The following is a 16,118-nucleotide window of genomic DNA, read 5'->3' as shown; positions in this document are numbered from 1 at the left end:
CATGTGCTGCTCTCCTGGGCTGCCAGTTGTGAGCATGAGTAAATTAATAGAGTAGTAGAACTTTGCCAAGTTCTAGAAGCTATGTGTGCTTGTTGGAAGGAATTGTATGCACAATGAACCCATCAGAAAAAAAGTGATTCTTTCTAGATCCTTTCTCTCCATCTAGAGATTGTTATGAATGTGATATCATCATTCTGTGCTTATCTGTCTCTTCCCCCCAGCCCCTAACTCTGCTCTGAATGGCTTTGGCATTCAAAGGTCATGTGTCCCTACACAAAGAGTGATTATAGCGTGATCTCAGTGTGGTTTTCATTACAGCATTAACAAAACATTTTTTATTTATGGGTCTTTTTCCTTGGCAGTTTCTCTAGCTCAGAAAGTGTTCCAGTGTCTTCCTACATTCCCATCTCCCCACAAAATGGGTTTGAAATAAAAACTTTGCTTGCAGAGTTGTCACAAGGAGTGGCATAAGAGGAGTCTTCAGCCAGGATGAACAGAGATTGTGCTTTGGTAGGCGGTGCCGAGAATTATGGAGGTATTTTGTCTCATCTGAAGTGACAGAGGGACAATGGAAGTGCTCAGGCTCACGATGGCTCAGGGCTACCCATCTCCAGTGGGCTGAGCTACAGAAGAGAACAGCCGCCTTAGCACAGCTTTTCCTGAGGGAGTCTTACATGAGAGCAGCCAGAGTCCCACCCCCAATTTGGCTGCACTAGACCAGAGTCTTCTCTCCTGTAGTAACAGAAGACCAGGTCAAAGCGTTTTCTGAGATGTACTTTAGCTGAACGCAAATCATAAATACAGGGATAACAGAAGGAAATTGTTAGCCTGTGATACATGGGAAGCTTGGCAAATGGCTTTTGCAGCCTTTTCTGGACTACAATATTGCTGATACTGCGAGTCCAACAATCAGCACTTGCGATGTTGTGGTGGCAATTTGAAAATGTTGTGCTTTCTTAAACCCTTCTGTAAAGAATCTTTGCAGTCAGTTTTCAGTATGCCAGTCGGTTCTTGGATGAACCGTTAACCAAAGGAAAGGCTGCTAAGTTTAGCTTGGTGATATGGCTAAAAGAAAGTACTATGATCTGTCTTGGTCACCTTCTTTGGGTTTTTGTACCTCTCTTTTATTGACGTTTGCTCCTCTGTGTTAAAACATCATGCATATATTGAGGCTTTTATTATTATGGTTGGGAAGTACTCCAAGTCCTGGCTTGCCAAAAGGTTACACCCTACTAATGGCAAAAGAAACTATTCACTATTGCTGGGAATAATAGATTTTACAGGCTACAGATAGTTGTTAAAAGGTGTAGGAATGCTGGGTAGCGAATTACAGGAATCTGAGCAGTCGAAAGTACCTTGTTAAAAGGGCATCCACAGAAAACAGATGTATTCTTGTGAGATGTTTGACCCTTCTCCATTCCTGCAAACTGCTCTGAATGGTTTCTGCCTCACAACTGACTACTCCTAAGTTTTAGTTGCCCATGGGTGCAGTGTCCTGTGGGGGGGTTATTATGCTAGGCACCAATATAGGTTGGGGATGGACCTGCTGGGAAGTAGCTCTGAGGAGAGGGATCTGGGGGTCCTGCTAGACAGTAAATTATCCATGAGCCAGCAATGTGCCCTTGTCGCCAAAAAGGCCAATGGCATCCTGGGCTGCATAGGGAAGAGTGTGACCAGTAGTTCGAGGGTGGTCATTCTCCTCCTCTACTCGGCACTGGTGAGGCCACAACTGGAATACTGTGTCCAGTTTTGGGCTCCCCAGTTCAGGAGGGACAGGGAGCTTCAGGAGGGACAAGGGCAACCAGGATGATTGAGGGATTGGAGCATCTCCCGTATGAGGAAAGGCTGAGAGCGCTGGGACTCTTTAGCCTGGAGAAGAGAAGGCTGAGGGGAGACCTTATTACGGCTTACAAGTATCTAAAGGGTGGGTTGGAGGAGGATGGAGCCAGACTCTTCCCGGTGGTTCCCAGTGACAGGACGAGGGGCAATGGGCACAAGTTGGAACATAGGAAGTTCCGTTCCAACACACGGAAAAACTTCTTTACGGTTGGGGTGACAGAGCAGTGGCACAGGCTGCCCAGGGAGGGGGTGGAGTCCCCTTCTCTGGAGATTTTCCAAACCCGCCCGGATGCAGTCCTGAGTAATGTGCTCTGGGCAATCCTGCTTTAGCAGGTGAGTGGGACTAGATGATCTCTAGAGGTCCCTTCCAACTCTGAAGATTCTGTGATTCAGTGAGACCCTTATTTTGCTTGATGGAGTGATTAGAGAGGTGCATAGGTAAGGAGAAAATTGTGCCCATTATTGTGGGCGGGCTTTCTCAAATGTGAGGCATTGCAACGTTTCCTAAAGATGTCCAAGCTCTGCCCCGATTGCTGTCTGAGATGCGATCAAGGCCTGAGCATCCTTTCTATAAAATTGGGAAAGGAGGCAAAGTGATTTCTTCGCAGTTACACAGCCTGCTAGCGGCCGAGCGAGAACAGAAATCACTTCCTGGGCAGCAGAGTCAGCGACATCAAGTCGAGCGCTCCGCCCACCGCCTTCCACAGCGCTTCCACGAGTATTGTTAGCTGAGAGGAGTCCAAACCACAAAATTCAGATGTTGGCGCGAGATCTAGAGTTTGGGAGCGTTCGGGCCCATCTCTTACTGCACAGGAATACAGCAAGCTTTTTCTGTAGCAGATGAGAAAAGCGGCGTTCTTTCAAATGCATCCTGCAGATACAGATGCAATAGCAGATGAGAAGTGTTGTTTTGTTTGGTTTCCCTGTGTAAGTTTTCCAGGAAGGAGTCAGATGGCCAGAGTTATGCAAACCAAATGGATCTTCTTTTGTTTAGAGCAAAGGAAAATAGTCACTCATTTTTGTGGTGAAACACAAACATTCTCCAAACAAAATAATCTCTCCCTGTAGCCAGCCTGGCCGGCCATGAGTTCCCTCCTGGGACTCGGAGTCTGATAAACTTTCAAGAGAGGCATAGGCTTTAATGCAAGTTAGGGGTGGGAAGGGAGAGAAAGAGAAACAAAAAGCTAATGAGATCTAAGTAAAAGGACTTGCAAAATTAAGCCAGCTTTTTAGTGCATGCTGGCATGGAGAATTCTTTGGCCTTAGCTGCCAGTGCTAGCAAAGGAGAAAACAAAACATTGGTCTTGATTCTCTTGGCATGTGTGCACTGAGACAATGTCATAAATTTATGGGAGTTAATGGTATCTTCATAAATCAGGGTGAGAACCAAACTGTAGGACCAGATTCGCCACCACTGTGCGGCTGCCTTGCTTGTGCAAAGCGGGAAATGCTGCTGCTCTGGTTTGGTAACTGCATTGCAAAACTGAGTGTCTGTACGTGATGCAAACTCACCATAAATCCAGTGCCTGTGCTGCAGGCAGTAGGAAGCGAGGGATGTGCGTTGTATCACTGCATTGCAGTCTTGAAATGCCTGTTGCCTGTCCACCTCTCTTTTAGTGAGGAAGTAATCTTCCAGACAGTATGGGGCTAGCAAAGCAATACCTTGTGCCGAACACATCCGCTCCTAACGTTTAGCGTAGTGGAAATGTTCGTATGTGTTCTTGTACTGAGGCTGTGGGAAAACACCGATAATATGGTACTTTCCAGACCAACAGCAGGAGCAGGGATCTAGAGGGATCGCAGAAGCTTGCAGACTGCTCTCAGTAGGTGAGCCGTGATGCAGAAGTGAAGCCTGTCTGTGAAAACCATATGGCTGGCTGAAATGTTTCACGCTCAGCTGTTTGCCTGTGTCCAACAGCCCTTAACAAAATAACTACTGTGGGTAACCCAAAAATTCAAGTGTTGTATATATAGGCATGGGATTTGCTGGAAGCTGGAAACAGAAAGAAAACTTCAGGGAAGGCTACAACTTTTCATTACCATTTCATTTTTTTTTAATGGAGTGTAAAAACTAAACATCTCCTAACCTGCCTCAGGAAATAATCTTTTATATTGCTGCCAAAGCAAAGAAATACACCGGTATGAAATAAGGATTATAATGTGTGATGGGAATTACTAGAGCAATATTACTGCTTTCTAAAATTTTGTATTCAGTGGAATCCTCTCCTTTAGGAATATCTGGGAAAGAATGTTTGACTCGGTGAGCACTGCTTCTGCATGAGGGGACAAAGTCTTGCAGTCTGTATCTCTTATGCCTCATCCACTGCAGTAAAATGTGCTGCGTGACCCTGTTTCTGAGTGAGCCCTGCTGAGTTAACCCCTGAGAATGGGGCCAGGATCAGTAGTGCTCTACTGCCCTTATCATTATTAGACACCATCCATGGGAACAACTTTATCTCAGCAGCCAAGTGAAGAACGAACAAGGCGCACAGCTGATGCAGAAATTACTTCAGAGGAGGTTGCCACATTCTCTTTGGCTTGTGTCTCTTCATGGCTTTTCCTCTTTCCACTGGCACCTTAAATGGAATTGTAACTTGCACAAGTTTCCTCAAAAACAAAAGACCAGACAGTCAGATTAGCTCAACTCTTCAATAGATTGCTAAACAATTTGGTTAAACTTTTACACCTTCTTCTTTCCATTCCCTGTTGCTGTCAGTGATGCATGGAACACACTAACCTTGCTTCCACGTTGCCGGTGTTATGTGCACTCTGGGAAGGTAATTAAGTGCACTATGCAGTTGTGAAGAGGCTTGAGATGGTTAGAGACCCTGGCTTTGCTGTCTGTATGTCGAGTAGCAAAGCAAGGTGGTGATGAATTGTAGTCCTGTTTCAACTTGGCCACATAGAAAGAAGGTCTCTTCCACTGTGCAGTATGTAGTGATGTATATGTGTATGTGATGTGTATGTAGGACTCTGACCAGCCAAATAGCTTTGTATCTTTGGTTGTGTTGTGGCTCAGATGTGCAGCATGATTGATTTCAAGAGCACACAGCAGCTGTAGGAATGGTGAGGGTGCTGCGTGCAAAATATGGGTGCAGGGCTTCCGATTGCCCTGGGGCAGTTGGCTCTGTGGGGGTCAGGTACACCTCAGCTCTTTTGTAGGAGCGGTAGCAAAAGGGGACTTTGTGGAATGATGTTTCACGGTGAGAATGATAGAGAGCTGTGGCAGCCTGAAAACAAGACAGTTTTCACAAAGGCTTTACAAAGAAATGGAAAAAAAAGGGTCAGGTGCCACACTTCCCCATCTTTCAGGGGGAGGGGGTAAATGCAAGGTGTGGAATTACCCACATCCCCCCGTGGTGCATCTGCCCTTACGTTGTATTTAGTCTGTAAGTCTATGGACTAAAAGCAGGCCTACAGTTACCTCGGAACAACTGCTGTGCAGTAGCCTCCTATCCCTCATACAGGGTTTGATTTTGTTTATGTATCAAGCACAAGGAAAAACATTATTTAAACTTGGTCTTTAAGGCCTGTATTACTGACCAGCTAATCCCAATATTTCTTTTTTCCAGATGAGAAGCCGTTTGTAGTGGAAGATACCTACTTACTCTGCCCAGCACCTGTGCTACAAGAAGTTGGCATGTATGTTTTATCTTTTAACTCAAATATTTACTTTGCCTGTGGGAAAATGAGTCTGTGTCATCTGACTATATTCTTTTGTTCTTATAGGTATCTAATTCTGACATTCTCTTGTGCTTGTTGGGTTAATTGGCAGCTGTGCATTGGAGCACGGGGGAGAGAGCACCAGCAGGGTGAATTAACCTGTAAAAAAAGGCTTTTCTGTGCATCAGGAGCCCAGGTTCCAGAGGATGTTATCTAGTAGAGGGTTGTGGACTAGCTGGCCTGACTTGTTTCTTGTGGGTTTTTTTTCAGGGAAGCAGCTCTTCAAGTCAGTATGAACGACGGTCTGAGCTTCATCTCTAGCTCCGTCATCATCTCCAGCACACACTGTGTAAGTTGCGATTCATGTGCCCAAAATGGTTCAGTAGGATGGTGGTACTTAACACTAGATGCTTGTTACAGTGGTATTAGGGCTTCTAAGTCGAGTAAGCCTGCTGTGCGAAGGACCTGTTTCCCTCTTGTAATGGTGGGCTTGTGAGGGCCGTAATATGACATTTTGTGTATCACATGTGCCATAATGTAATAAAGCTCTTGAGTCTTCAGTAAACACTTCAGACTATGTGTCTGCTGTGGGATGCAGACCAGAACAGGACTAGAGGCCAGTGGTCTGGAGGTGTCTATGCCCGCTTGTCTACTGCACAGAGAACAAGAAGCAAGTCTGCTGGCTTCGTTAGCTACTCTGTTTCCTCTACAGCAACGGTGCTGCTCGTTGTGAAAGGCATACGGCAGTTGTGCTCACACCCTTTGTCTGGAAATCAGTATGGTTGCCAAAAAAAAATAATTGGGAGATTCTCCACTGAAGTAGCTGGCTTATAGCTGCCGTCCTTTGTTGCTAGTAGTGACTTGCTGCACTCAGTCTGGTGGAATCAGGCAAAGGACGATGAAACCAGTTATAATTCATGGTATTGCTGAAGATGCTGTTTCTGCTGAGTCATGCCTGTTGGGAATAGAGCATGAAATGACTTGCACTAAAGGAGGAAGTGGAGGAATTCACCTTGAGTTCAGAGCAGTCCTCATGATTCAGTGTATTCAGCTTTATTCATCTGTGGGAAAACCTATCGTCTGTACAGGGAATGACTGAGGCTTTACTTCTCCCGTGTACTGACATTAAACTATTTTTTGAGAGGCCAGAGTAGTCTCACCAGAAAGACTGTCTATGGCCGGCTTTTCTGCCTGTCCGGTAAAAGCACATTGTGTTTCCATACAGACTAAGTGACAGGCTAAATTGTGTAACATCGGATTACCAGCAGTCTTCTGTGTTCCACAAAGGCTGATGCTCAAAATGAGAAAAGTCTTTTGTGTCACTTGATCTTCATGCTTGTTCAACAAGGACAAGATTGTATGGAGACACAGTTTTCAGAGCTTCCATGAGGGGTTATATTCCAAAACTTACAAAGACTTCTTTATGCCTTAAAAGAAGGGAATTTATTAGTTAATTTTTTGGTTTAAGTTCTCTTTGCTCACTGGCAAAAATGTATCTGCATGTTGTCAGCAAATTACAGGAATATTTTCCTATGTTTTGCTCATATGAGGCAAGATCTGGGAAAGAATTCTTAGAGAAAAATTATTCCTTCCCGATATGCTTTCTTCTGGGGATGGAGTTGTTATTTCTAGATTACAGGAGGTGAAATATTTGTTCCTTTCCTATTGTTTTAATAGGTGTAAGGTAACTTTCAAACATGCCTATGCTTCATGGCAGTGCCTACTACTCTGATGCCTCCAGACTGCAAAACTGGATTTGCAGTGCAGCTAAGCAGCCAGAGTTCAAATCCAGATTTTACATCCAAACCTAAACGCAGCGACATTCAGTGGCTGCTTTGAAAACTTTATCACAGGCTTTACTAATCAAGGAAGTTTCTCCTGGGTAAACAGGCATTTTGTCTTTGTAGTAGTGTTTATTTTTTCAAGTTCTTTTTAAAGATGAAACTGTTTACTGAGACTACAGTCCCTTCTTTAATTTAGGGTATAAGGGCTCCAGCCCTGGAAATACCCGTATACAAAATGTGCACCAAATGACTTGTTTAATTGACTTCAGACCTGCAAGTTAGGTCTGTTTGAAGATCTGCAGCTGAAGCTACGGAATGAAGTGATGGTAACAAGCAGGAAAAAAATTAAGGATTTCTTCCATGTGTGCAAACTAGCGGTCAGTGCTTTGGGTTTCCTCTCTGTGCTATATTACAGAAACAATCAGGTTTGGAAAGAGGTCTGGAGTGTCATTTTCAAAAAGCTTCCCAGATAGCAGTCGGCAGTGATGTTACATGGCAGCCCCACACCCACTTCGATGTGAATGTCTTGAACCCCAATCACATCGCTCTTTGGAAATGGCTATTTAATGGGAGAAGGAACAAAGCAAGGGGCTTTTCCATTTCTTTATTTCACCATGGCTTTATTTTCTTATGTAGTTCCCAACAAAACTTTCTTATGTGACATGTAAATAATCTGCAAATATCTTATTTTTCCTATAAACAATTCCTGTCCTGTTCTACGAACCACCCATTTTCAAGGACTATCTGGAGGTTATCCAGGGAAGAAAATTCAATTAAGAATATAGCTGAAGCAGACAGCTACATTCCCAGCAAGTAAAGACCAAAAATGAACAGTCAGAAAAGTCAGACTTTGCCTCCTAAGTTATGAATGTAGGTATTTTGAAGATCAGGACAGATAGAGCCCAGACACTGAACTATCTAATAAGCTTTTTTTTTTTTTTAATCACCCTAGCTGGCAAAAATTTTAGTGTAGGTTTTCATGGTAAAGAAATCGGACAGTTTCTCATAGGTTAACAGGGCAAAGCTATTTTATACTAGCATGGGTCTCGACCTTTATTTAATATCTAAAGACTCCTAGGAATGAGGCAGCTAAATGAGTGTCAGTTTTATTGTGCAGTGAAAACACCAGAAGAAAGAAAACACTTTTCATCTTAGACAGGTCACTTTTTGGAAAGAAACAAGGGATCAAAGCCTTTGCCTTTTCAAGAAGTGCATCACGGCTTCAGTGCTGGAACTCAGCAAGGTCTGACTTGCGATTGCCAGAGGCGGGGAGAGAAGAGCGCTTAGTTACTCCTGTTATTACATTGTGTTGTCTAACACCGAGTGCCAGCTGCTGAAAATGGGATACTGGGATTTTTTTGCCTTGCCCAGTGCTGTCATTTTTGTGAGGCTGCCAGTTAAAAGTGCTTTTCACAGACTATGCTGCCTTCCTATTCAAAATGAATGCGTGGCAGAAAGTGTTCTGTGCACTTGTCCCCTTTAGGAAACATCACTGTTTTGTGCCTCTGAATGCAATAATGCACCTGCCCCTCTAGTATAAACTGACTCCCTCTGGGAACAGACAAAGCTTTTGCCTGAGCCCGTATTGCCTAACTAAAGTAATTATTGATGTTTTTTCCCCTTGAGGTATAAAATCTGCTACAGCATTTCAAGGGGGAGGAAATGTTGGAAGGTTAGGAATGAAGGCATACGTACTGACTGATTTAATCTCCTTCTTAGTCTGAGAGACACTTAATTACGTCTCACTTTCCAGCATTAGGTGATACGACTGTCAAATCTGGCAACACCAAATTAGACCTCACTCTTTGAACACTGGTTGGGGTTTGGGATTTTTTGTTTTGTTTAAAGAAGTCATATGTACAGCTAAAACAGCCTCAGAGCTTCTACCTACGCTTTCTAACCTGGGCACTTTGGAATCCACTTGCCTGGACTGCAGCTGTTTGTCGTGCTTTGAGGGACTTCTTGTTTTCCCGAGCTTTCTGCTTTCTGAAATGTGGCAGGCTTCAAGGCTTGCAGCCCCCAAAAAAGTGCAAGGGTTGTCAGAAATTAAACTGCATGGGTTCTCTTATGTTCTGCCTTATGCTCAATTGCTTGTAGTTTCTAGTATCAGAGTACGGGTGTGACTCTATATGCTTTTATACCTCCTCTTCCATGGGAGTCAAGGAATTGCTGGTCTAGATTCCCAAAATAAAATTGCCAGAAGTGCCTAAAGTTGGTTTTCTAAAGTGAGCCTCCAGGTTCCCTGGTTCTTTGATGCAATTCTCTCCTCTCTCTTGAAAGGTAATTGATTTTTCATTTAATGAAAGAAAACAGAAGAAGGTATGGGAGAGACTTGTAAAGATGCTTTTGTTGCAAAGGATTGTCCAGCATTTCCATTTTAAAGTACATTCTGGGAACACTTGCAGTCACATAAAAGCGATCTCAGCTGAATCAGGAGGAGCAAACTCTGCATTTAAAGCAGAATCTCAGTTGGCCCAGTTACTTTCAAGCCGGAGGTACGAAACAGTCCATAGGATGTCTTTGGGGATTTTATTTTGTTTTTCTTCCTCGGGACTTTCAATATGAGTTTTTAGAGGCAAGAGTCAATTGCACATGGGAGGCCCTTTTAAAACCCTTGTGATAAATATCAGTCCGGAATTTGCTCAGGCACATTAGCTAACAAATGAAACTCCAAATGCAAGGTCTATCTGATGCGTAAAGAAGTATCAGTCAGAACAAAGCTTGACTCCCTGATCTCATGCAGGGGCCTCTAGGTAAAGGTGGAATCGTCACTTTCTGGAGATGGTAAAAAACATTGACTGTGGAACCGCATGGGATTGCTCAGTTTTCAGACTGTAGTCTTTACCTCAAAGGAGAGTGAAAGAAAGAAAAAAGATAGTACCAGGTTAGTAGAAGAGATTTTTTTGAAGATATTTGTTTTTTTGAAGAGATTTGTTTGTTTTGGTGAATGTGACACCCTCTCCCACCCTCATGTTAGTTTCTCAGAAATTGTGCTTTTGTTGTGGTTTGTTGCCATCTTGGCTTTCTGCTGGTTTTGGTGGCTCTAAAGTCTAATGGGAAACTTGTCTGGACAATGCCAGATGCCCCCAAGTGTCAGAGCATATATCTGTCTGTCAGGGGTGGAAAGCAAAGGCGTGCTGGAGAGAGACCAGGGTATTGCACCCGCTGCCTTGAGATGATAAAGCACACCTACCCCAGTTAATCACGTCCCCACAGGTGGTTAGGGGCTGCAGCATACATTCTGACAGATCCCTATGTGGTGCAGAGCAAGAAGAGTCATGTACTTTGGGGGGGTGGGGGTGGAAATTGGGAGGGCTGTGTCCTGCTCACCCTGGCAGGGTGCCTGCGGCAGCCTTGGGGAGCCGTATGTCCGTAAGGAGCTCTGAGGACAAAAAGGGTTTTTTTTTGTTGGAGGAATGCAGTGATTTCCATTTATCTGTCAAAAATGGGCCAGACACAGGAGCTCTTGTGGTTGGGCAAAGCATTTGTTTTATTAAATTATGGAATGCAGATGAAACCCTCTGGCTTAGGGCAGAACGATCCTGCATGTCAGTATCGAGCCTGCTTGTGCCCTCTCTGTGGATGGCCAATACTATTTTTCATTCAAAGGTTTTGCTGACTGCACACCCCAGACTGAGGATTACTGGCTGGCTTCTGGTAAAGCTGCTCACAGTGGCTGGGTTTATTTCAGAAGCAAGAGGGTAACACTGTGTAAATCAGGGGCTGCAGACAGGAGTTTAATCCTGCTCCCCACCAACTTACGTATTACCCAGTTAAACTAAGACAGGGTTGTCCTGAGTGTAATTTAGGGTGTTCTTTGGCCCGGGCTATGTGACCACTGGCAGCTACCCCAAGAGAACAGGGGAATGGCTGGAACGAGAGTGTTCTTAAGGTTTGGAGACAGCGTGCTGTTTATATGCTTAGCTGGGGGATAAGATGCCAGCATCTCCAGTATGACAAAGCTCAGCTGGCTTGGAAGTATTTGATGAATTTGTCTCCTGGCTTGCTTGTCTCAGAGAGTTACTAATTTGTTTCTCTGAAGTTGGTTTTTCAATATCCGTACCTTTTAAATAATGTTTTTCTTTCACTTGAAAGTTCCCCACAGGGGAAGGAATCTGCCCTTCCATACAGAGGGCACCGAGGCTGCATTGTTACTGCATTACCTAAGCACAAGAGAGCAAAACCATGCAGGGACATCCAGGTGACCTCTGCTGCTGGCAGAAGGTGCTAAATGGCAGCCCTGAATACTGAAGCCTGCAAAGACCAGGCGCATGCAGGGGCAGGGCGTTCCTTCTACAGAAATGTCATTCGGGCTGTGGCATCACGGTACTTGGAGAGAAGCTGGGCTTGTTCCCCTGTGATCTTCTGGATGAGGTAGTCCCTTCTCTGTAGAATCCAATGTGGATTTAAAGCCCTCTCTCCAACCCTTGGAATCGGTTGTGACTGGTTGGACTGAGATTTCAGGAGGAGACTACCCTTGAAAGCATTCTCTAGGAGGCTTGTGGATGAATTCTGGGCCTCTGTTTAGCAACTGGCTCCTCCAGTTCTGAGTGTCAAGGAGCTATTTTGATTATAAATACTGTTTAGTTAGAACTTGCCATTATCTGTCTCTGTTGCTTGACTCAAATTAGATAGAGGCCCCTCCAGTGGGGCAACACCCCCAGCCCCCCACCCCAAGCCCCATTCTGCTGCTATTCCCGCTTACCTTGCCTTTGTACTGCAGTCACACTTGTGGATCTGAGTTGCTCCAGGTGCTGTGTAACCACAGAAGACAGATCCTGCCCCCAGATACTACTAACACCTTGCAGCAAGGCTATTTACTTCCAGTGTCAGAATGCTCTTGCTGTCAGCCCAGCGTTCTCAGCTTTCCAGTGCCTCAGAAAGGCTCCATCCCGGGGCGGGTTGGGCTGTCTGTGTTGCAGGTAAACGAGGTACCTTTGGTCTCCGTTGCAGAGGTATCTGTGCAGTACGCTAGCAGAGCCCAAAAGTGCCCAGTAACTGAATAAAGCTCTCAGTGATTACTATAAGGACTTCAGAAACAATTGGACACATTTAGGTGTGACTTTACAGTACCTAAATGGTCTGTTTTCACATGCCATGAAAGACTGAATTCTCGTTGCCATGATCGGTTTCCTTTCCCTTAGCTTCTAATACTTTTTTTTTTTTTTTAAACATGCCTGTATTTACAAAAGAGACATTAAGGCAGAAAATAATGATTAATGTAGCCTTCAGTCCCAGTCTGGAAGTTGATAACGTACATTGCTACTGGTGTTATCATGTGGTTGCACACTTTCTACCTTTTATCTGACAGACCACAATATCTTCATTGGGCGGCAGATAATTATGAGAGTTTAAAAAGTAGTTTCAATCTACTGCTGACATCAGTGGACCTTTGATACTTGAAGACACCAAGAACTATAGTTTACTCTGCTAAACATAAAAACCCCATCTTGTAACAGCAATAATATAAGGCATAGAACCACCAATGCAATGAGAACTGAGCATCCTCAGCTCCCACTAGTGTTAAGACCATAAAAAATGTAGTATTTCTTCTTCCTCAGCTATTAGTCTCAGTATACCACCACCAATTTCCTATGGGAAGTTGCCCCATATTGGGCTTTTGTGACATGAGCAGAGTGTGCATTGCTTTCATTTGCACCTGTTAATGCCTGGGGAGGGTACGCTGCAGTGGTGTTCCCACTGCTTGAAGAAGAATTTGCAAGTAATGGCTGGTGGAGTTGGGAGGCCCTTAAAAAGGGATTTACTCCTCTTCCCATGTTAGTTTGAAGAAGTGAAAGAGGGAGAAAGCATTAAATGCTGCTTTATGAATGTGTACGTGTGCAGATGTGCACAGAGGAGGTTGCACACCAAGCATTGTCAGGAAAGGGAATGTCCAATAAAGGAAATAATTTACAAGGCAGTGTTTAGAGGTGGGAAGTCAGTCCTGCTCTGCCGACTGGAGGGCTGCTGCCAAGTTCTTCACTGCAAAAAGAGAGCATCTCGGAGAGAAGCCAGGATGGGAATTAAAGTAAGTCTTTGTTCATTTTCTAAAATGCTCCCAGAAGAGGAAAAACCACTAATGACCTCTTGCACTAGTAACTCTCAGACTCAAAACTGGAAGGGAGGTGAAAACTGCAGGGCTGCAGTGACAGTGTAAAACAGGTCTTCCTGGTCGGAAGAGCTGAGAGCATCACTAGGTGCTATTCCTATACTCCCTGTATCCCCTGGTGAGAAACACGTGATGCTTCTTTGCAAGAAGGTGAGACAATGGAGGTAACCACACGTGGGCTGGGAGAACAGTTCTGTGGCAGGATATTAGACTTGCCTGAGACTAGCATTGGTTGAAACTCATTTTTATTTGCCGTGTGTATCCAGTTCACGATGGATGTCTTCCTCTGTCACACCCTCTTCCTTCAGGGGGAGTGCTAGGGGAATTATGCTTGTAACAAGGGGTGCCTTTCAGCTGAAAAAGGACATGGCAGTTTGGGGAAGCAACTGCATTTGGGAGGCATCTGCAGCCGCCAAACTGGGCTTGCTCCTGTAAGCTAGCATCCTACCCAGTGCCAGTAGATACCAGCCCTGGCTTACCTGAGATGCTGGTGCTCCAAAACCACTCTTGGATGGGAGGGTCTCAAGGTGGTTAAGCATGCTGCTGGGCCGTTAGCCCTTCCACGCTCCTGGATAGGATCTCAGATTTTGGAAACCAGAGGAGAGGTGCTGGTTACCGGTTGGACCAAGCCAGTCCTTGGCTGTGGAAAAGGGGCTTCTTGAGACTACACGTATGGAAGTTAATGGGTTATTGCACCTGTGGGTTATTGCACCTGACAGCAACTCGGGGCAAGGGAAGGTCTTGCATAGGCAGATCAGAGAACTGGTTATCTAACAATAAAGCAGTTATTGTGCCCTAAATAAACCCAGCCACTGTGAGCAGCTTTACCAGAAGCCAGCCAGTAATCCTCAGTCTGGGGTGTGCAGTCAGCAAAACCTTTGAATGAAAAATAGTATTGCCCATCCACAGAGAGGGCACACCAAGATATCTGCTTATTAATATTGTGCCCCACAGAGAGGGCACACCATTAATAAATGGCTCGGGACGATCGGTGAGGTGACAGGTGGGGAACAGCCTACTATTCTGGAAAGAAACAGTCCCTCCAGTTGCAAGGGTGCAGGAGCCATTGAAGTCATCTAAAAAAGAGAACTTGGTCTCTTAACCTTGACAGGTTTTGCATTTGACAAAAGGAGGTGGGTACTGGCACAGCTATACTACATCTAGGTAGCCCGGTTTTCTTCCTGTGGCTGTTTGAAAGACTGCAGGAATTTGCACCTTTGAGTTAAACAATAGCGGATGGATTTGATGTTTAAATATGGAGAAAGAAAATGTTAGAAAATCAAGAAAGCACTGCAGGCTTGTAGTAAAAACTAATGATGCCCTTCATTGAAGGTTGCTTTTTTTTTTTTTTTTTTAATTGGAAGGAATGTAATTCAGTGCTAAAGTAGGGTTTTTCAATTGTGACTTTGTTCTGGGCTGCACAACTAAGGCTCTGCTAGTTATCAGTGTTCCTAAGTCTGCAGGCAATTAAAGTACATTCACTATTGTATCAATAGAGGCTTTATTAAACTGTAGAGTAAATGTAACGAGCACTTTCCTAGGCACTTGACCTGTATATTATTAGTTGAGGTATTGCTCTGTGGGAACTCCAGGGCATATGATTTCAGTGTTGTTTCTAAAAGAAATTGCTCTTAAACGCTTTATGCTGCAAATATAATAGGCAGTGAATGTCTGTGCTAACACAGGTCACCTGAAAGAGTTAAATGTGCAGAGATTATTTCACTCTAATATTGCTACATGGGCTGTTTTATAATACCCTTAAGCGTGGCGGGCAACACTAACAAAGTGTTCCTATGGTTTGGAAAGTAGGGATTCACAAAAGAGACCAATAAATTGGGGTTGGGGGCAGAATCACAGAATGGAAGTTTTGAAAAGTTTTAATTTGGAAACATCGAAATAGTTTGTGGATATGCAGACTTTTTTCCTGGGACAGCACATATTTTGTAGCTAATTTCAGCACTATAATCTCGGCACGCGTGTACACCTCTAATAGTGAAATCCCGTTTAACATTTAAGTTGAAACAGAGCACTTTGAAACAGTGTGTTTGAAACAATGTTTTATTTTATTGAAATGTTTTTTCCGTTGAAAATGTGATTTCAATTTAAACTGATTTTCAGAAGGAAACTTATCCCAAATGCGTCTTGTTGTGTGGGTTCCGGTCACGCTGGCATGCTCTTAACCTTGTCAGACTCATGGCGAGCCGCCTGTAATGGCCTGTGTGGAACTTCTCCTGTTCCATCTGGGGGTGGGCTACGTGAGGGGAAGCTCAAGGAAGGTGCTCCCGAGACCCCCTCCCCCTCCTTTTTTTTTTTTTTTTTTTTTTTTTTTTTTTTTTTTTTTTAAAGTGCTTCTTTAATGCTACGAATCTCATAGACGGGCACAGAGGGAAGACGTTCCAGAGCTGCAGCATGCTGTTTTCCTTCCTCTCCTGCCTTGCAAAGAAGTAAACTCAAATCAAGCCATAAATGGTTGCTGTTATGACAAAGTCTAATTCCACAGAATTTTGTCTGCTATTATTCCAGTTGCTATTCACCTCCTGAAATGGATTTAACATACTTCTTATTAAGCAACTGCCTTCAGGCACAAATGGAAACCAAAATAACTGCCTAGGTTTCACCTCAAAGGTTTTGTTTAGCTACAAGTGTTGGGGGACAAGAGATGGCTGTTTCAGAATAGGAACTTTAGGGCAAGCGTGTGTACGGATTGGACCTAAAAGGAGCAC

At 44.2% G+C, this 16,118-nt stretch overlaps 1 protein-coding gene across 1 annotated transcript in view; it reads left to right on the top strand.

Moving 5' to 3' along the window:
- The window catches only part of ANTXR1 (anthrax toxin receptor 1), a gene marked incomplete at its 3' end in the record, with an annotated part of 107,201 nt that overhangs the window by 36,977 nt on the left and 54,106 nt on the right, over positions 1-16,118 (top strand). Inside the window, exons 11-12 of the mRNA XM_009892974.1 lie at positions 5,412-5,481; positions 5,773-5,851. Of these exons, the coding sequence (XP_009891276.1) occupies positions 5,412-5,481; positions 5,773-5,851 (149 nt within the window). The remainder of the gene's footprint in view (positions 1-5,411; positions 5,482-5,772; positions 5,852-16,118) is intronic.

Source organism: Charadrius vociferus, unplaced genomic scaffold (assembly GCF_000708025.1).
Source record: "Charadrius vociferus isolate BGI_N301 unplaced genomic scaffold, ASM70802v2 scaffold1339, whole genome shotgun sequence".
Classification (NCBI taxonomy): domain Eukaryota; kingdom Metazoa; phylum Chordata; class Aves; order Charadriiformes; family Charadriidae; genus Charadrius; species Charadrius vociferus.
The sequence above is the reverse complement of the archived record's forward strand: the minus strand, read 5'-3'. Positions and strand labels throughout refer to the sequence as shown.